The 21,456-nt window shown below is 48.3% G+C and overlaps 1 protein-coding gene across 7 annotated transcripts in view; it reads right to left on the reverse strand.

Annotated features, from left to right (window-relative positions):
• Positions 1-21,456, reverse strand: part of MSI2 (musashi RNA binding protein 2) — a 355,837-nt gene that overhangs the window by 217,543 nt on the left and 116,838 nt on the right. For all 7 annotated transcript variants that reach the window (XR_007494886.1, XM_049772440.1, XM_049772421.1 and 4 more), the window contains exon 6: positions 6,351-6,443. Coding sequence is in view for 6 of the 7 variants with exons in the window: in XM_049772440.1 (XP_049628397.1) it covers positions 6,351-6,443 (93 nt within the window). In the remaining variant the exon portion in view is untranslated. The remainder of the gene's footprint in view (positions 1-6,350; positions 6,444-21,456) is intronic.

Raw genomic sequence — 21,456 nt, forward strand, 5'->3', positions numbered from 1 at the left:
AGGTCAGGGGACAAAGAAGGCTCCCCACGCCCTGATGACATACTTCCGAAGGGAAGAGTGACACAAACCAGAGCGGGGAATTAATAAAACACGAGCACAGTGTGGGCCTTGTCCTGGGCTCTTCCAGAGAGTGAATTTCAACAGAGAAGCACTCTCAGGCTGGGCAGTGCATTGAGTAGCCATTCTAGGGCTGCCCCACAGTTCTAGTCAAGAGGTTCTTAGGACCCTTTGGTGCTTCCCGGGGGGGGGGGGGGGGCGGGGGGGGGGGAAATCTCCTGAACATCCACATCATACACTGAACTCATCCTCAACAGGGTCACTCAAAGCACCTCAGGAAACAAGCGCCCAGGGAACAGGATGGCTGGACACCCATAAAGGTCTTTGTCTCCTGGCCTGATTCTTGACCACTTCAGAGTTTCGCTTCTTTCTAGCATGCCTTAAGGGGCCACGAAATTCCTCTAGAGGTTCACAGGCCACTTGATCTGCAAATTGATTCACTTTCTGCCTTTCCTGGTCCAAAGGCTTTCAGGCGTGTTCACTCTAGAATGGAATCTCCTCACGCAAACAGTCTCACAAGGAGTGTCTGGGTAGTAGCCCAGAAAACTGGGGCAAGGACAGCTACAGATGTCCTGCCATGGCCTCCAAGCATGCCCCCCGGCTCCTCCACCAAAGAAAACCTCCCACAGCGAATGCAATGAACCAGAGGATATCATTCATTCTATTGAAATTTTTTAAAAATTTCATTTCCCCCCCAAGAAAAAAACCTTTTCAAGCACCATTCTCATAACCATTGTTACTTTTTATTATACCCCTTACACATTACACACAGGACCCCAAACTAACAAAATGACTCAAAAACTTCTTTTCACCTCCTTTCCATGGGTCTCCCCTCTTTGAGAAGACTTGGAGAGGAAGAGCGCTCCCATCAGCTTCCCGAAGGCCTTTCTTCCCACCACCCTGAGATGGGGCTGGCCCCGGAAAGGGTTAAAGCCCTCACGTCAAACCACAAACTCACTCGGGCACTGGCCCAGAAGGGACATGGGAACCAGGGCAGCCGAGTGATAAAGGCCGGATTGTAGCAGCCCGCTGAATTGGAAATGACTTGTGGGCCTAATGAAACAGAACTTTGGCAGTAAAACAGAATGAAAGGAATGAGACAATAAAAGGCTGGAACAAAGGGTGCAGAGTCGCTTCAGCTTAGCAAAATAAGCTCACTTTGTTGTTAGGGAAAGCCAAAGCCGATTAGGCTAAACCAATGACTAAGCGTAAGTCTTCCAAACTAATTACACAGTTCACCATGTGAAGCATAATTGGAAGCCTCCAGATGTGGGCTGCTTGGCTTTCACAGAAGTTCTACAAAGTGAGAATCACCTCGCCAGCCGAGCCCTGAACAGCTCTCCGTGAGGTGAACAGCAGAAAGGTGCGGAACTGCCTCCATCCGGGATGGAGCCGAGAATTCATTAAGTTTAAAGGCCTCTTTTTGATCTCCGAAATCCTATAAGTGAGAATTTAAAAAAGCCAGTCCTAGAAGGAAGAGCCTAGAGGGGTAGAGGAGTGAAGAAGGAAGCCGGTGTGCACAGAGCGTCTTTGATCCAGGGGGCTCTTTAATTACGGGGTGACTGTTCCAGGTGGCGGTGGCCAGGGGAGAACAGTGGTAAACAGGCCCCTTTATTAGACCGCCCCATGTGTGGGGATCGTAAGCAAGGCCTCTGGGCCATTTGTGGGGGCAGGTCTAGATACATCACTCTTGCATGTCTGAAATCATGGCGATAACATCCACGCAGAAACCTGAAGCTGTGAAAACAAATGAATGCGAATCCATTCTTTTGACAGATGCTGGGAACCTGCTCCCAGGGGGCAAGAATCCAGCGGAAGATGCTTTTGTGGATGGCAAGGAGGGAGTCTGGGGCTGGGCTATGTACAGTGGAGTGGCTGCCTAGGCTGAACGGTACTGGACCATGTATGAACCTTTCTCGACCTCTGTCTTGTCATTCACATGGTGACATTCCACCTCTCTCGCTTCACCTCCTCAAGGAGCCCAATTTTAAATGCATGACAGAGTTCAGCATACAGTACACGTCCCTGGGATACAGGAATCATCCTGGTAAAACCTGAACTGCCTCAATTCTGAGTCTCCATCAATTTACATCTAGCACATGTGATAGGGAGTTGGAAACACTCCACAGCTCTTCTGGGCTTTATTCACTCAAAAGATGAAAAGCCAGTTGATAAAAAGCAGCTTTGCCCAGAGAATCCCCCTCAGCATCCCTCTATTCTGAAGACCAGAAAAATTAAACTCTATCATGAATATAACTGTTTGGGCTATTAAATTATGCCCATTTCTAGTGATAATATCCTACTTTGATTATGTCTACGAATTGCTCATTTATCTTTACCTAGCCCACTTACATACCTAGGTATGTTTACATAACCCTTCTTAATCACTGCATCTTCCAGCTTGAAAATAGCCTAAAGAATAATCTAGTCTAGGGGCCAGAGAGATAGCACAGCCTTAGGGCGTTTGCCTTGCAAGCGGCCAACCCAGGACCAAAGGTGGTTCAAATTCCAGCATCCCATACGGTTCCGTTCCCCCAACCCCAGTCTGCCAGGAGTGATTTCTGAGCATAGAGCCAGGAGTAACCCCTGAGCGATGCTGGGTGTGACCCAAAAACAAACAAACAAAAAGAATAATCTAGTCCAGAAATAGTCAAGGCAGGCCAAATGTGGCCCCATGCCTGTTTTTTATAAGTTTTATTGGAGCAGAGCCAGTGCTGGCTGCAGATAGATCAAATGTGGCCAGTTCTTCCCTGTCACAGCAGATGTGAGTAACTCTAATACACACTGCATTGTCTACAGAGTCCAACATAAATACTTTGACCCTTTACAAAGTTTCTAAGCCCTTCCCTCAGTTGAGACACTGAAAAGAGTTGACCTCTGAGGTGTCACAGTGAAGCCACAGGGCTCAAGTCCCTCTTACCTCCTAGCTCCCAGGACTGGGACCACCAGGAGATGAGCAGAGCCAAATGGACTATAAGTTAGCAACGCCTTTATGAGCCAATGATCATGTTTTGTGATATATAAAATATATATTAAATATAAATATATTTAAATATAAATATAAACAAGGACCTCAGTACCTGGGGAGGGTGACAGGACAAGAGCTCAAAAGGATTTCCAAGCCACCCATATGGTAAGTCATTCTGCAGCCTTTCCACTTGTAGAAAGGACAAATCTGGATACCATCTTCCCCAGTTTGTTCCTCAGGCAATGGGGCATGAAGGAGAGGAGACATTGAGGGGAACCTAGAAAGAGGGCAGTAGGCCCTGCATGGAAGGTGTGAAAGGGTGAAATTCTAGACTAAAGAAGAGGAAGTGGGGTGTGAATTCTGCTCAGATCCACATGGCCTTTCCTAGGTAGCTTTCACAAAGCCTTAACCTCTGGGACCCTTAATGCACCGCTGTCATATTTCCAAAGGACTGGGGATCATTTAAGCTTACCATGTAGGTGGAAAATCTTTCACTGTCCCGGGCATGTCCCTGGGCATACCTTTGCCTAAGAAACACTCAAGGCCCAGTCTATGGAGACATCAGCAGTTGGAAAAGGGCCCGGGATTCGATTCTTGTTGCTAAAGAAGCCTGGAGGAAAGGTCTGTGCCTCACTCGCCCTTTCAGGGGTCTGTGACCATAAGTTTAAGACTAAAGCCCACAGATAGACCCCACTAGCCTTCAGAATAAACTGAGACCATTAAGGCCATATACCTACCTATTCATCTGGACCCACTAAACGATGACCCCTTCTGGATGGATGAGAGAGGTGGGGGGGGGAGAGAGAGGGAGAGAAGGAGAGAAGGAGAGAGGAGGGGGGATATACCATGTGTGTAAGCATACCTTTCTCTCCACCGAAATATAAACAGACGGTAGAGCCAGTTTTTCAGTTTACCTGTTGCTGCCATTTCCCAGCTGCTGGATTTATTCCCTGGCCTGAAGGCCCAGCAGCAAGCTCCCTGCCTTTGATCCTTCTGGATCCAAATGAATTACGCCTGAATCTGAGAGGTGATGGGTGGGCCCTGCACGCTGGGGCATGAGTGTGACACTAGTCAATAGTCACAGGACGAAGAAGCTCTCCTGCAGACAGGGCCCAGATAATACATACAGAGTGTGAGGCTTATGATATATTCCCAGAGCTTCTTGGTTCTCAAACAAAGCACTTTGATAGGTTTCAGCATCCCGCCGGAATCCACGCAGGCTGCTGTGACAATTAACCACACGGCTGCAGAGCCGGTGGCGCCGGTGCCAGGCAAGACAGTCTGAGGCTGCCTCCCGGACAAGAGGACAAGTGATCTCGGGCAGCGATGGCGGCCGCCCTGCTGTGAGCATGGGCAGAGCTTGTAAAGCCTCCCTCTGCTGATGTGCTGGGTCCCCACTGGAAGTGTTAATGAAAAAGTGACAGAAAGAGAGAAGACAGAAGGAAGAGGGAGGGAGGGAGGGAGGGAGGGAGGGAGGGAGGGAGGGGGGAGAGAGAGAGAGACAGAGAGAGAGAGAGAGAGAGAGAGTGAGAGAGAGAGGCAAAGTCGACCCAGAGTCAGAAATGTGCAGAAGGCGGCAAGTAAGAGCCTGTTCAGAACATACTCACCACCCTTGTGGGTAGTGCCAACTTCCCTGACACCCGCAAATAGGCCCGGGAGATTCTAAGGCAGGTTACAGCTTGACAGATAATCCCACCTCATGTTTGCAAACACTCCCCCCGGCCTGGTTGAAAGGCAGAATGGCAGTGGCGAGAGTCCCCAATCCAGAGTTCTGTGATGCAAGTCAGGCCTGTCTCATTTCATTCCTTCCTGGCCCTTTCCCTAGAGCAGAGTTGAGCTGGGAGACAAGCTTTTGTCCCCCAGAGGACTTGGAATTGCTCTTGGTTCAGAGACACACCAGGAGGCACTTGGTCACCTGGACACTGCAATGTTCTTTGGGACCAGTCAGAATGAATCGACAACACCAGGCAGTGAGGTGGAAAAGGCACCTTTTATAATCCACCGGAAAAGGCCAGGCTGGGCCCATGGAGACTGGCTGTTCTCAGAGTCCCATTCATGCAGATGGACTTAACGCAAAGGGGACCTCTCCATGCAGAGACTGGATTGCAGGTATGACACGTCCCCAGGTGGGCAGTTCACAAGCATGCACACTTGGAGTGACTCTCTGCTGTCCTTCACTGCAGCCAAATGAATCACAGCACAGACCTCCTCAGAGAGATGAGAGGGTGGCCAGACCTGCAAGATGCCATTACGGGGGAAGCAATGCTGGGAGCTCAGAGTGGGACACCTCCTAGGCCACATCATCCCCTGCCCCATAGCAGGAAATCTAGAAGAGACATGAGACCCACACAGGAAACCAGACCACAGTGGGGCTCCCAGGACAGTGCCCACAACTCCCTGTAGAGGCAGGGGAAGGAGGGTGAAGCCTGGCCGCTCAGCTGCCAGTCTCCTGGCATACAGAGCCAGGCAAAGGGTGCCACACAGATCCACTGCACTATTCATGTCCTGGGGTAGTGAGTGACCCCACCCCCCAAGAAGACCATCTAGGGGCCGGCGAGGTGGCGCTAGAGGTAAGGTGTCTGCCTTGCAAGCGCTAGCCAAGGAAGGACCGCAGTTCAATCCCCTGGCGTCCCATATGGTCCCCCCAAGCCAGGGGCGATTTCTGAGCACTTAGCCAGGAGTAACCCCTGAGCATCAAATGGGTGTGGCCTGAAAAACCAAAAGAAGAAGAAGAAGAGGAGGAAGAGGAGGAGGAGGAGGAAGAGGAGGAGGAAGGAAGGAAGGAAGAACCATCTAATACCAGCAACCCTGCTATCGAGGAGATGGAGCCCCTCACAGCTACTGACCCTATAGCATGTCCATCTGTCTGACCGTGCCTCATACACTGAATTCATGACTAGCGGAGTAGCAGAGCCCAGAGACCCCTTGGGCACTTGATGGGAGGCTTCAGCTGCAAAGGTGCTCCCCAACTTCCTACCCTCCTGCAAGGAAGGCCTCTTCATTATCATGCTCTTTCCAGATGACTCAGACAAGAAGTCCTGCACCGACTCACAGGCCCCACACAGCCCCATGGGGACTCACAGTTCTGTCCCTCCCGGTCTTGACCCCACACTGTTGGCAAATTACAGAAAACCACACTCAAAGGCCACTCTGTGCCCACCATGAGCCCAACTCTTCCCTCCAGACTCCTGTCCAGCTCCACTTCAATTCTGATGGTTAAGTTCAAGGCCATGGTCCCCAAGGCCAATGTTGTGGCAGAGACAGGGGCCACAGCAGGCACACACAGGACCAAGCAGGCACTCTGACCTCAGGCTCCACTACTTACCTTGCCGAACTGCTCAAAATATTGCTTTACATCTTCTACCACCGTGTTCGCAGACAGCCCGCCTACAAATATTTTCTTTGTTCTTGTGACCATCTAGGAGAGATGAGAAGAGGGAGACACAGGTTAAGAGGGTTATGAGAAACATGCTTGCTCAGATGTGGGAATGGGCACATTTCTCTAACAAGATATTCTCAGATGACCCAACACTATAGAGAGCGGAGCCTTTTGGACAAAACAGGATACTAGGCACACACCCTGAAGATCTCAAAAGTCTCAGGTTTCAGGCCGTAAACTAGAAACCCCAGTATCAAGCAGACAGGAGGAAGCACAAAGGGGACTTCAGAACAACCTCCATGGCCAGAACAGCCATCCTGAGTCTGATGTTACAGCACAGAGAGAAAAGTCACAAATTGGGGTTACTCTCACCTTCACATTGAAAATCAAACAGGAAAAAAAAATTTTTTTAATTAAATTAAAAAAAAAAAAAGAAAAGAAAATCAAACAGGACTATGTGCATGAAAACCTGCTTCCCAAAATGCACCCACACAATCTGCCCACACAATCTAACACAGCTGATTCAAAGCTGCAGCCTTCTTTCTACTTCGGGGGTATTGGTTAAGAAAATCAATGCTGGGGCCGGAGAGACAGCATGGAGGTAAGGCATTTGCCTTGCATGCAGAAGGATGGTGGTTCAAATCCTGGCATCCCATATGGTCCCCTGAGCCTGCCAGGAGCAATTTCTAAGCATAAAGCCAGGAGTAATCCCTGAGCACTGCCAGGTCTGACCAAAAAAAAAAAGACTCACTCCCAGCATCATGCCTCGTGTGGTTCAACTTGATGAACAATGAACTCAGTCAAGCCCAGTGAACCCCAGGTCTTTGCAGGACCATCCCCATGGCCCCATCTCTGAGTGTGATTCTTAGTGCTCTGTGCCACCCCAGCACCATCTGTTAGCACTACAACATGGGGGCCTAACCTGAATACTCAGGTTCATATTCTCAGGTCAAGCATCCCCAGAAATGGCCACAGGCCCCCACAGCATTGCTAAGTACTTAGAGACCCTGTCAAGAAAATCCCACAAAATATATCTATTTACTTCTTCCACCCAAAGCTGCCCCGTTCTTCTGGAACCCTCAACACTGTATCATCTACCTTTCACACACAATTTCCTCTTCATTTCAAAGTCTCTAATAATCCACATTTTTTAAATTCATTACTTCCTTCCCCAGAAGATGGGCTCTTGACCCCCCCTTAGTGACCCCCCCAACATGTTAAAATCAGAGGCAGGTACATGGATGGACAAAGACCCATGCCAAACAGCTAGTGAAGGCAGAAACTATATAAAGGCAAAAAATATAAATGCAATCGTATGTGTTGAAACTCCAGCAATTCTAAAGCAAAGAAAGAGAAAACAAAGTGCAGAACAAAGACCCAAACTTTACAATATATGAACCAAAAGCCAAACAAGAAAATGAATGCTAGGGGATTTTCTGTTGTCATTATTTAATGAACTATCTCTGTAGCCCCAAATAAAAAGTTTTCGTGGGGCTGGGAGAGTTGGAGTCACACCCAGTGGTGCTCAAGACTTACTCCTGGCTCAGTTTTCAGGGATCATTTCTGCCAAAACTCAGGGAAACTATATGAAGTGGCAGGGATTGAACCAGGGTGACTCAACCCCTGTCCTTTCTCTCTGGCCCCTAAAAGTTTTTAAACTCAGTGCATACACGGTGTCTTACCAATTTGGTATCATCATGTTTTAGCATCATGAGGGCACATGAACCACACTTCATACCTAATCATGCTATCATGTACATTTTAAATGCTTTGCAATTTTGACAGTTATATCCCAATAAGATTGGGGTATGTGCAGGGGCAGAGGGGATATCTGATAATCTAAACATGAAGGCATGAATGATACTAAAATTATAAGATAAGCCATGAAATGTTAATGTAATAAAACCCTCCCCAATTTCTTACCTGTCTAGCACCACCCAGTGAGGGAAGCCCAAGTGCAGGGCACAGCCACTTGGCTTACACATCACCAAGGCTCCTGCCATAGATACTGAGCTTATGAATTCCACGGCCCATTCAGGAGGCCCCTGCTACAGGATTTTGGGGGCTCAGCATCATTGACAGCTGTGCTGAAGATGTTCTGGAATCCTGGCCTATGGATTTAGAGCTGGACTAGATTCCTGAGGCTTGGGCCTAAGTTTTGGGTCCCTCCTCACCCTGAATTCTCATGGACCTCAAGCATGCTGGTCATGATCTGGGATAGCCCCCCCCCCCCCCCACCAGCTGTCAAGCATTTCACAAGTTAGTGTACTGGAGCCTAAAGTGGAATGTGCTGGCAATGGCTTCTGTGTTAAGAGGCCATGGTCTAATCTGCACACTGCTGGCTGGCTAGGAGAGCCCTGTACACGACCTTTGGGTGTTGAAAGCAAAAATTTACTAATTTCTCCTCTTTCCAGATAGATGGGAGACTGGAGCGAAGGCATTTAGGGGGAACATTTTAGGAAAACCTCATCCTTGCAGGGTCTCTGGCTGGTGTACAAGGGAAACTGCTCTCTTCTCATCCCTCCAGGAACACTGAGGCTGCCTCTCAGTGAAACTCTCTGATTTCCTCTCCATGTGAGAATTTCTCCCCAAACACATTAGCCACCTCCATTGGCTTCCCTCCCCTCCCTCAGATATACATTCAACAGGCACATTAAATGTTCTTGGCAGCAACTTCCATCCCAATACATCATGGAATAGAACCCACTGTAGAATGGAAGCATCATTATTAGCCTTCCACACCAGGATCCTATTAGTACTGAATTAAATAACGGGCAAAAGTGTCCAGTGGGAGGCAGGTAGACGCAAAGTCGATGGTCACTGTAACTGAGTCCAAAGTCAATTACTGAATTCCCCCCAAGAACAAGCAGTGCAGCATAAAGATATCGGACAGACATAGTTTTGTGCAAATCAACTCTAACTCCCTCCATTTCCTTCCACTGTAATCTCAAAAAAACACTTTTGGGTATTTCTGCCTGATTTCAAATGGGCAAAGACTGCCTGCCAATAGTTACATTTCGAAGCTCTCACTTTTTTCCCTTTTTAAACTCCAACTGGGTAATTAAAATCCACAATGAAACACGAATGTGATCTGCAGACATGCACGGCTGACATCTTCCACTTACAGGAACTCCCGAGAAAGTCTATAAAATGAACCCTGTGGTCTCACTTCTTCATCGTGCTGAGCCAGGTGAGCACAGAGCCGGCTCCATTTATATTCCAAACGTTCCCATGGACCCAGAGAACTAAATGACCCACAAGTCTTTATTCCAAATAACAGAAGTCAACAGGATGATCATTCTCCAGTAACTGACTAAATGAAAAGGTCCCCTGTCACACCCTCCATGCTGTGTCTGACCATAAACCTGCCAAGACTGAGCCCTAAACATCGGGGCAGACACCAGCTATAAATCTATTCGGCTCCACACACACACACACACACACACACACACACCTTAAAAAAAAAAGAACAAGAACAAATCCAGGCCCCCCCACAAATAGAGTACCAAGTGTTAGAGTTACTAAAACATTCTCTCCAGAACAGTTTAGATAGGGGGATGGCACCTGCTTTCTGGCAAATGTTAAAACCTTGTATAAGTGAAAAGACTGCTGGGAAGACAACACTTAGTGGCTCACAAGGTACTGGCTATGGGGAAGAGGGGTAGGACCAGGGGGATCCTCCAAAGGAGGACGGACCTCTCCTGTCTGGGCTTGGGACAGGCTATGGGGAATGCGATGCTTGACTCTCAAAAACCTGAAGGCACTGCAGCTAAATGGACAGCTACTGGATGCTGTGCATTCTCAAGAGGTGCAGGAGGCAGGCAAGAGCCACTAGAACCATTTCTTCCCTCCAATCCCCTTCCATCTACAGGATTACTCAGAAGGCCAGAAGTGGGCAGGTCAGGGCCGTGATGCAGAGACCCTCTTCGGGACTAAATGGGAGGTACCCAACGCATGCACAGGTGTGTCTGTGTGTGAATATAAGTGTACATTCATGCTGGAGTATATGCATGCATGGGCGACTATATGTTCACAAGTGTATGTGGACATGTGTGTACACAGGTATACATACATGTGGGTGTGTGCATGAGTGAGTAGTGCATGTTTGTAAACGCATATGCACGCATGTGTTGGTGTGTTTGCATGATGCCTATTGGGAGACTCTCTAGTCCCAATCCTGAAAGAACTATTTGCCCAGGAGTTATCTGGGATCCCTGATACTTGAATCCTCTTTGGTACCACACATTATGGGCAAGATGTGTTCCCCAGTGCCCAATGGCTCAACAGCCATTAGGCAGGAGTCTCAAACTCAATTTACTTGGGGGCCGCAGGAGGCAAAGTCGGGGTGATCCTTGAGTGCTAAGTCAGTAGTAAGCCTTGAACATTGTGGGGGGGGGGGGGAGATGACCCAAAAAACTAAAACAAAACAAAACTAAAAAAAGATTCCTCTAGGGTAGGGCCACAAAATGTTGTATGGAGGGCCGCAGGCCATGAGTTTGAGACCCCTGCGTTAGGGAAACCCCCTCTGCCCGCAGTGCAGAGCCACACCTGTGTCTCCTTCCTGGGAGGTCCCAGGGTAACTGTTTCCTAACCCACAGCTTCACCTCACCATGGTACCTTGCTTATAGGGGAGGGAAGCAGGTAACCACACCGGAAGTGCCTTGTGTGTTGGGGGGAACCCCACTCTTTCACTGCCCCCACAAGGCACCTGAATAGAGAACATCACCCATCTGTCCCGAAGAGCTCAGTCTACACTCCCCAAGAGCTGAACTTAAATGTTCTTAAGAGATTTTTTGGAAGGGACACAGAAAATACCTTGGGCAGGAGGAAGGCTTTGCAAAGCCAGACACTGGGTCCCCGAGAGGCCCATCTCCATTCTAATAGACAACCTTGCCTCTTCAATTACGGTGACACAGACAAGGCAGTGTGTGTGTAGTGTTACCTGTGCACAGAATTAAGTGTGCCTATAAAAAGTATGTTGTGTGTGTTAGCTGTGTGTATGGAATAGCTATGTGAATGTGTAGTTTTAGTTCTGTGTGTACACAGTGTGTATAGTGTGAGCTGTGTATATGCCCAGTTCTAGGGCTCTCACAAATCACAGCCAGACAGCTTTGCATCGAGGCCCATCATTTAACTAAACACCACTGCTCTCCACACCTGGCACCACAGAGCAAACCCCCAGCACCCATTCCAGCTCTGAAATTGCTGTTTACACACAGGAATTGGCCAAGGTCAGCTGCTACAAAGATACAAAGAATGTGCCCGCCTTCCTGTCTCAAACCAGAAAGTGGTCTTTTTTTTTTCTTTTGAGTTTCAAAAATTCCCTTTAAAGAAAAAGTCTTTCCATCTGAAATGGCCACTTAGAGTAGGGCCACTGGTTTATTATTTTTAAATAGGATAAATCAGAAGAGAGTGTTTGCGCCCACGTGTTAATGTGTGTTGAAATCCAAGGTGGGATGTGTTAAAAAAAAAAAAAAAAAAAAAGAGGCACTGTTTTTCAATGTGAGGGCCCAGAGGAATAAAGCAAGTGTGTCGATGATGTGCCTTGCAAGTATAGGGTCATGAGTTCGAATCCCCAGAGTCCCAGATGCACCATCACCACAATCCTAGCACCTCTGCTGACTGTGAATCCTCGGCACCTTTGAACAATCACAAAATTGGACACAACACAAAAATGGGTCTGACACCCCACAAGCATAATGAAAAAGATGTGAATAGCACAACAGAAGGCCCATACTGGAGCCTACGTGTGAACACCACAGTGAAATCTGTGAAGGTTGCATTCATGGACATGCTGTCTAAGTGCACCGACATGCTCTGACCATGGACAGACGTGCTCTCTGTATATATCTGTATATACCTACATATACCTATATATACACCTGTGTGTGTATATGTGTTATATATATATGATATACTTTAATCAGTGGATCTATACACTTGGAAGTGGTAGCCTGTATAGTATTTGAATAAAGTTGTTTTGCTTTTTCGGTTGAAAAGGTATATGGACCACAATCAGCAATGCTTAAGGGCGAATCCTGGCTCTGTGTTCAGGGGTGACCCCTGGCCGTGCTTGGGGAACCAAATGTGGTACCATATGTGGATTTGGAACCAGCATCAGTGGGATGCAAGGCCAGTGCTTTAGCCCCTATAATAAAGGGCCTAGATGATCTCTCAGGCTCTTCTCTCTCTCTCACCTTCTGCACGCAAGGCAAACACCTTATCTCCATGCTATCTCTCCAGCCCCACTGCTTTGTTTCTTAATGACCAAAAAGACGCCCAAGTCAAGAGTCTGATTGCAAAATGGTCTTCTAAAAATGAACCAAGAGGCAAGGCTAGAGATGTCGCTCATGGATAGAGCACTTGCCTTGCATATGAGATCCTGAGTTCAAAGCCTAGCACCATAAAGGAAACACAAACAGAGCTAAAACAAGGGTCGGAGAAAGCTGGTTGCTCCTGTGTTCCCAAGTTCACGTGTCTCACACACACCACCGTACCCAGCAAACAGCAGTATGACAACGTCTTATGCGGCCAACTGCAAAAATCAATTTAACTTCAGAGGAAACTAATTATAAATACAACCCAAATGTTTCTTAGCACTCTGTCTCCCAGTCTACATACCTATTAGCAAGAGAGCGTGAGTGTTTGGGCTACAATTTGGCATTCCCTCTAAACAGCTTTAAAATTGGAAGGAAAAAAATAGCCTTCCTCTATATGGGGTTAGAATATAATTTACACACAATTATCTGGCGGCTTCAGGTTACAACATTACCTCTGATTAAAACAACAGTAACTCACCTAAAGGAAAATGTGATCTTGTACAGAAGTAAGGAGGTACTTTCTGCAGGTCCCTGTTCCCATCATCTCAGAGCCTTGGGGGAGGGAAGGGGAGGGGACCCTCCAAGCTTGTTTTAAAGATACTCCCTCCAATCCCTGGGGAGATGCTGCCTCCAGCAGAGTGACTTGTCCACAGATTGGTATCTGAGAGTAATATCCTCACAGTCGTGCTCAGGAGCAATCAGAAGGAGGTGCCGAGATGGAGTGGGGCCTCAGAAAAGCACAGGAAATTAAGGATCGTGACCCAGGCGTCAACGGATGCTAAGCGGGTAGTGGGCTAGCACCTGCGACCCAGGTAGCACCTTTATCACTCTATCTTTGCTGGAACCCCATCCTACACTGCCCCCCAGGCCTGCCACAGAGGGAATGTACATGCAAAAGGCAGAAGGCCCCAGAGATGTTCTCCAGTGCTCCTATGATCACTGACATGTAGGTGCAATCAAAGTCCATGATCTTCTACAGTGAAATTAAACTGAACTGAGTAAGTACCCATCACTGCTGCTGGGTTGGTGAAGGAGCGTGGACACTTCTGCATAAAAGGAAGAGGCAAGATCATCTAAGCAAAATCCTACTGCAACTCACAAAGCCATGGCCCAAAGGGAGTCTGCCCACTAGGTATCATTATGGCTCCTGGTGGCGCATTTATCCCCCCACCCCTTCCTGACAGTTCTCAGGGGAAACATATGGGATGCTGGAGGTTGAACACATCAATCACATACAAGTCAAGCATCCTACCCATAGTACTATCACTCTGGCCCTAGAATCTGCCCAGAATTTGTTTTTTTAATGACCAAAAAGAAGCCCAAGTCAAGAGTCTGCAAAAAGAGGACAGCTGAATGATATGGCTAGACTACGTTCTACTGCTAAAGTACAGACGAGTCTTGGGTGGGTTTGACAAGAAACACTCCAAATGCAACAAGTAGGAAGTGTCTTCTCCCCCTCCACTGTTCTAGCACTTCAAACACCTCTGCTTAGATGGTACAGATGGACAGATCCTGGTGAATCTTGAGGGAAGAAGGCTTGAAAGTTTCCTTCTCTCTCTCCTTAAAAAACTGCACCCAAGGCTGGGCCTGAACCTCACTGGAAACAGCAAGGGTCAGATTGACTAGAAAAGAGTCAGCCAGGCGGCTCCTCACCTCCACCAGTGCCTGGGTGGGATGTCTGCAGGCTGCAGAACAGGGGACACAGCCATGGTGTCCAGCTCAGCACCCCAGCCTCCCTCGCTCCCCAACTGCCTCTTCCTATAATGGTTCTGGTAGTATCCTCGCTGTTGCCAAAAAGATTTGTTTCCACTTGAGGTAGAAGAGCATTAATGTTCCTTGGAACTCCTGGTATACACTCACTGCCCCTTTCTTCCCAGGGGCTTCTGGGTGCTGCTCCCCACAAAGTTTAGGAAACCTTGACAGTCAGGCTGGAGGCTGGTCAGGAAAACAGATCAAGCTTCAAAGGATGCATTTGTATCCAGGGGACACAAGTGTGTACGTGTGGAGGGGGAAGGACCCTATATCCTGGGAACATGAGTGAAGACACTTGTATCCTGGAGACATGGGGAGAGGTTCTAGCACCACTGACCTCACCCCTCACCTCCCACCCTGTGTCCATCCCATGAGAATAAACTGCTTAGGAATAGGACTATGAGAACTTTGCTAGGAACCTGCTGCTGGATCCAGGAGGGCAGCCCCTCCCGCAGCCCCTCCAGTTGATTTCATGAAAAGAACAAATGGCAGCCTTAACCCTTAGCCCTGATTACATTCATTAACATATTTTAGATGCACATGGCAATCAGTTCTTGATGAGTGAGCTCTACCTCAGCCACAGAGCCGCGGGCTGCACTCACTACACTCCCCACAGTGCAGCTCTGCCCCCCCCCTTCGGGGAGCACCTCGAGCCCCTGAGGATGGACGCACAGACATACACACACACCACCCCCTCCCCCTACACACACACACACACACACACACACACACACACGGATCCGCTGCATGCATGCTAGAATTCAAGGTGCACCCAAGGCTTGAAGCAAGAAAAAATAGATAAGGCTATTCTTTCACCCAAGCCAAGTGAAAGAGCCATTACATTCATTGTTTTTGTGCCATACACACCACAGGACCCCACAGAGAAGCCAAGAGATCCCTGCACAGCCACCTTCTTAGCTGCCTACAGGGAGTGAGGCCTGATTCAACATGGTGCCCAAGAGATTTCACAGGAAGAAGGAATAACTCTAGTTAGCTTTTAAATTTGGGAGGGGGGTTGGGTCACACCTGGCAGCGCTCAGGGGTTACTCCTGGCTCTATGTTCAGAAATCACTCCTGGCAGGCACAGGGGACCATATGAGATGCCGGAATTCGAACCACCGACCTTCTACATGAAAGGAAAAACACCTTACCTCCATGCTATCTCTCTGGCTCCTGGCCTTTAAATTTATGGAGAATGCTTTTGGGGAGTAGGGGGCAGAGCTTCACCCAAGAAATCCTCATGAGGTCAGGGAATCATTCCGGATGCTATGTGGCTGACTGGGCTGAAAAAGTCAATCCTTTGCCTGTGCTGCTCTTTCACTCTCCTGTGTACAAGGATCAAACCCAGGCTCTCATGCATGCCCAGCACACAATCTACACTGAGCCGGAGCTGTGTGCAGAAGGGGACCATAGCTGTGGGACATGGGGCTACCAAGGGGCCTCACCAGGCTGAGGGTGGAGGCATGCACCTGAGTCCATGGCATGCAACTGAGGTTCAGAGGCTGTGTGTGGAACCAGGGGGTGAGGAGGGAATAAAGAGTGGGTAGGTGAGAAAGAGTAAAGGACATCTCTGGGGGCTAGCCACACTCATTCACTCACCCAATGCTCCAGGGTGTGGCCAAGAACAGACTTAATAGACACCAGCCTTGATGCACAAGGTTAGGGCTCAGCAGCAGAGCCTCACACCTGGCTGGTGTGAGCCCCTGGGCTCAGGCCTTAACACCCTCATGCAGGTAAGACCCCTAAGGCCACAGTGCCCCCAGCCCCCACCTAGGGTCTAAACAGGACCAACTCTTCAGCCCAGGCACTAAAGACCAAAGCAGGGGGCCACTATGGAGGGCTGGGCCATCTCAGCACTTGAACAGTGTCGAGGAGGTATGGGCAAGAGCAAGAGATAAGGAGCAAGACCCAGAAGGAAAGGAGCAAGAGGCCAGCAGATGCCCAGGGTCAGCAGCCCTGGCAGCAGCACCCTTGCTCTGCCATTCTACTGGTCTAGAAACATGGGGGCCAGGGAGGGGAAGGAAAGATAAGCACATTATACCCTTGGCGGGGCTGCGGAATCACACTCAGCCATCTGCTAGGTTATAAATTTTACCTGTCAAGAACCAAGAGCCACACTCCCCACCAGAATGTGCTGGTCTGGTCCCCACTACCTACCTCAAGTGGTAGGGACAGGGCAGGGAAATGAAAGAAAAGTTCCCCGAAAGACAACAACAGATGACCAGCTGATCTCTTGTCTAGCCCTTCAGAGATGCAGGGGTGAGGAGAGGTTCTCTACACTGGGAGGGCCCTGGGAGCTAAAGTGATCTGGTCCTGTGCCTAAGGCGGACAGCATGAAAAAAGGAAGCAGTCAGGGTCTCCATTCTGCTAGCAAGACCTTGCATACCCCAGGCAAGGACAGAGACACTCCATGCTTGAGTATCTTCCTTCACAATGTGGGACAGAGGTGCCATGCTTCAAGCATCCCTTTGATATGGTGCAGAAGTGATGTATGCACCATGAGTTTCTCCCTGTCCCTACCACCTTTTTTTCTCTAGTGCCATGAACCTCTCAGAGCACAGGGACAGCCTTGCCTGCCACATCTATAGACTACACAGAGAAGGAAGAGCATTAGGCAAAGCGAAGAAACAAGTTGTGAGGCCAGGGGCTCTGCAGGTGTGCTAGGCATATGTGAGTCTGCTCTCAATCCCTAGCACCAAGGAGAAATATAGAGAATAATACCCTGCAAGCAGGGAATCTTTCAGCCTGATATGTGGCATAGCAATAGGAGAGGAGTGGCCTTCTAGCCCCATGAACATTGCTTGAAGGGCAACAGAGACCACTCGAAAAAAAATAAAAAAGCAGACTACATAAATGCTAATTAATTAAAACTGCTTCTTCCCTTGAACTTCTTGGCATCACATTGAATGAGTGCACCATCCTGCCCCCATGCCCCAAGAAGTACTGGGCTGTCATGTTATTCCAAGGGCTGAAGATGCTCCTGCCGAAAGGCTGCTAGCTTGATGCAAAGCAGGATTTTCACTGTCCTTCACCTGGGCAGTCCCTTGGCTCCACAGAGAATAACAGATCATTCCAAATTAGGAAGGTCATTCTTTATCAGGGATTGAGTTGTCCAAGCCTATGAAGTAATATTTTCTCTGTTACACCAATATCCTAATATGCCAATACTCTCCACATGCCAGGGATGTGTTTTTACAAATCCTAAAAGAAGATTTTCCAGAGGCATAAAGAGGAGAGAAAACAGCAGCCATGCAAGAATATAACACAGGAGCCGGAGAGATGCACAGTGCATAGGGTGTTTACCTTACAAATGGCCAACCCCGGTTAGAACCCTGGCATTCTATATGGTCCTCCGAGCCTGCACAGGAGTGATTTCTAGCACAGAGTCAGGAGTAACCCCTGAGCACCACTGGGTGTGGGCCCCAAAACAAACAAACAAACAAACCAACAAAAAGAATCTAACAGAATGTGTTCCACCTCGGACTGCTAAATGCATGGTACTGCAGTCTTACGGTCATGGTGTCTGTTCTGTTTAGAAAGATTTACAGGAGGTCAGCCCAATAATGGGAAAGAGGAAGACAAGAAATGCTCCCCAATGCTCCCCAACATGTCCAGCATAGCTAACTACTCTGAGTTGACAGTGGAGAAGGCAAAGAGGTACTGGGGCCATAGCTGTCAGGTGGAAGGCAGAGACTTCAGCGCTGAGTGAGCTCTCTCCAGAAAAGGACCAAGCAGTCCACAGCACAGTGCGGCACCCTCCCAACTACCATCCCTGCCTGGAGAGGCAGATACTTCTATGGGGAGATTGCCCTGCCCTGGGGTCACTTCAGAAAACTGACCTCCCTTCCCTTAGGAGGATCTTTCCAGCTAAATCTCATTTGTCTACTCTCCTCCCTTCTCACAATGCATGATTCTGGGTAGACAGCAAGATGCATCCCCAGAAAGGAGGCAGCATGGGAAAAGGCCATTAGTGTCCCCACCAAAATAGAGGGGGGTACCTACAGGCAGACCTGGCACATAGGGGCACACAACACACTAAAGTCTGGGCAGGTGAGAATGTGAATCTTCCCTGACTCCACTAGAGGAGGGGCTCAAAGCTCCAGTACACGCCACTGTCTTGGCTTAAGGCCTTTTCTATCCTATAACCCCCAACACTAAGAAGAATGACTTTGTAACAAAACTGCTGCACCAGGGGACAAAAGGCGCAAGAGGTAAGTCGAGAGCCCTGCACGTGGCCAACGTGAGTTTGATCCCCAGCAAAGAATCAAGAATAAGCCCTGAGTATGCCCCTAAATTAAAAAAAAGAAGAAAAAGAAAAGCTCCATTGTAGAATCACAGGAAACAGAATAACAGAATAATTGAAAAGATCTTCAAGGCCTATCAAACCTTGGAACACACAGTTTACAATGTGGTAAGATATCTTGAAACATATAAAGAACAATAGTGACACTTGATTTTTTAAAAAGACACTTAAAAGGTTAAGTGAAATGGGCGAGGGAACACCCTGGCAATCCCACACTCTATAGAACATCCAGTGTCTGCGCCACCCGCACCCCATCCACTCCAGTCAGCATCAGATACTCATCTTTTCCTGGTTCTACCTAAGAGATTTCAGTCTCTGCCATAAAGACCTCACAGGGCAGGCCAACAGCTCAGGTGGTAGAACACCTGCTTTGCATGCATGAGGCCCTGAGTTTGATCCCAAGTACAGGCAGGACCAAAGCAGCATCACAGCACTGGGCCAGAGCACTGAGTCACCAGGCTACACCTCTGAGCCCAGCAGGACCAGGAGAAGCCACATGGCCTCCAAGCTCTGCTAGAAGGAGATTCTATTAAAAATAAATACAACTGGGGCCGGGTGGTGGCGTTGGAGGTAAGGTGCCTGCCTTACCTGCGCTAGCCTAGGAGACGGACCGCGGTTCGATCCACCGGCGTCCCATATGGTCCCCCAAGCCAGGAGCGACTTCTGAGCGCATAGCCAGGAGTAACCCCTGAGCATTACCGGGTGTGGCCCAAAAACCAAAAAAAAAAAAAAAAAAAATACAACTTTAAGGAAAAAAAACAAACAAACCTCATTTTGTGACCAGAGAGATAGCACAGTGGTAGGGAATTTCAGGACAGTGATTTGATTCCCAGCATCCCATATGGCCCCCCATGCGATTTCTGAGCACAGAGCCAGGAGTGTGAGCACTGTTCGGATGTGACCCAAAAAACACAACAACAACAAAATTCTCATGGCGATCTGGAAAAAACGCCCATGCCCAGAGTACACACAACAGGCATTGTTAGACCAGCAGGAAAGTCAGAGGCTTTCTAGGAACATATGGGAACCGTCTGCATCATATGGAGGGACACGAAGGATCAATGTGTGGGACTGATAGAAACACATAGAAGAAATGGTTTGGTGTCATAGATATACCGGCCTTGCAGCTGATCACACCAGGGCACTACAAAGGATCTCAGGGCAAGTCCCCCACCCTACTGAAACTCTGGGGGCTGCACACACAGATCCACCCTACAACTGCCATCAATGGTCCAGCTGCACCACCTCTCCAGTCATCTCTGCAGAGACTCCTCATCACTACCAAACACTCCAAGTACACTGGTTTTGTAGCTGACTTCTCCAGGGTCAGGCCTCCTCTGAAGTCAAGCTGGGCCTCCTCGCTCAGTGCCTCTGTACTTCCAGAAGCCCGTGGCAGCCACGCCTACAAACCAAGTCTGCCAAGTGTGAGCAAGCAGCCAACATCACAGACTCATGGAACTCTCAAAAAAAGAGGCCTAGCTAGCAGTAAATATTCATGGAGATACAGACCTTGCAGCTGATCACACTGGGGCCCTTCATAGGACTCTTCATAGGGCCCTTATGGTAACACTGCTGTTACCATATGAGCTCATCAGCCCATTACTGCAAATCATCAAATTTGTGGACCAAGCGGTCACTCACTTGGCTGCAAGACACCCCATAATTTTCATTTTTATTTCCCAGTAGAAATACACAAAATATCAAGTAAATTATTCCTTCCTTCCAAGGAGCAACCTTTGGGGAGATTTGGAAACTGATGACCAGGGTGGAGGGAATGTTTCATTGGTGGTAGAATATTGAATGTCAGAAATAACTGTATTATAAATAATTCTGTAATGCACAGTGTCTAAAATAAAGAAATTTAATTAAAAAAAAAAAAAGAAAGAAAGGGTTTGGCAGAAAACAAGGATGTAGTTAAGGGCAAGAGTGGACCCCAAGGAAGCTTGGTGATATCATCACAGTCACTGGTTTTCATCTGGTGCACAATTCTGGTAGAAAAATCACAAGGCCAGGCTCGTGTAGATAAGTCACTCTGTAGAGGACAATCAGAGAGCTTGAAAATATCTACAGACAAAGGAACCCAACCTAAAGCAAGGATCTTCTGCTGAACAATGCAGGAGGTTGGTAGGGGACAAAGAGAGGAGAGTGAGGCAAAGGAGAGCTGCAGAGATGAGGGAGTTTTGAATTCACCGGGTGGCTGAATCCAGCTGAGACAAGGAGTACAGGAGCAGGTGTGTGAAAGGAGCTTAGTCCAAGTCCTGGTTGGACATGTTAAGTCTGCAGAGCCCACCGTCTGCCTGCATGGCTTGGAGCTCAGGAGAAAGATCTAGATAGATGAGTCAGCTCATACTCACAGCTATCTATGTGAACACTAGCATCAGTAGATGAAATGAGAGGTTGGACTAAAAACAAAGACAGGGATAGTTTTAGAAGAGTCCCAGTATCTTCTGGAAACTCCTAATAGCAGCCACAGGACCAGGAGAGAAATGAGAAAACTGTTTTGCCAAGGTGGTACCACTGGCTCTTTTCTCTACACCCTTCTGCCCTGAACCTAAAACAACATATGGGGGTTTCATAGAGCCCAGAAGATGGAACATGACTTCCAAGCTTGGTTCCTCTGAGGTACTCCTGCTTCTAGCTAGTTAACTAGATATTCGTAAGCACTGGCAGATGAAAT

The sequence above is a fragment of the Suncus etruscus genome, chromosome 1 (assembly GCF_024139225.1).
Source record: "Suncus etruscus isolate mSunEtr1 chromosome 1, mSunEtr1.pri.cur, whole genome shotgun sequence".
NCBI lineage: Eukaryota > Metazoa > Chordata > Mammalia > Eulipotyphla > Soricidae > Suncus > Suncus etruscus.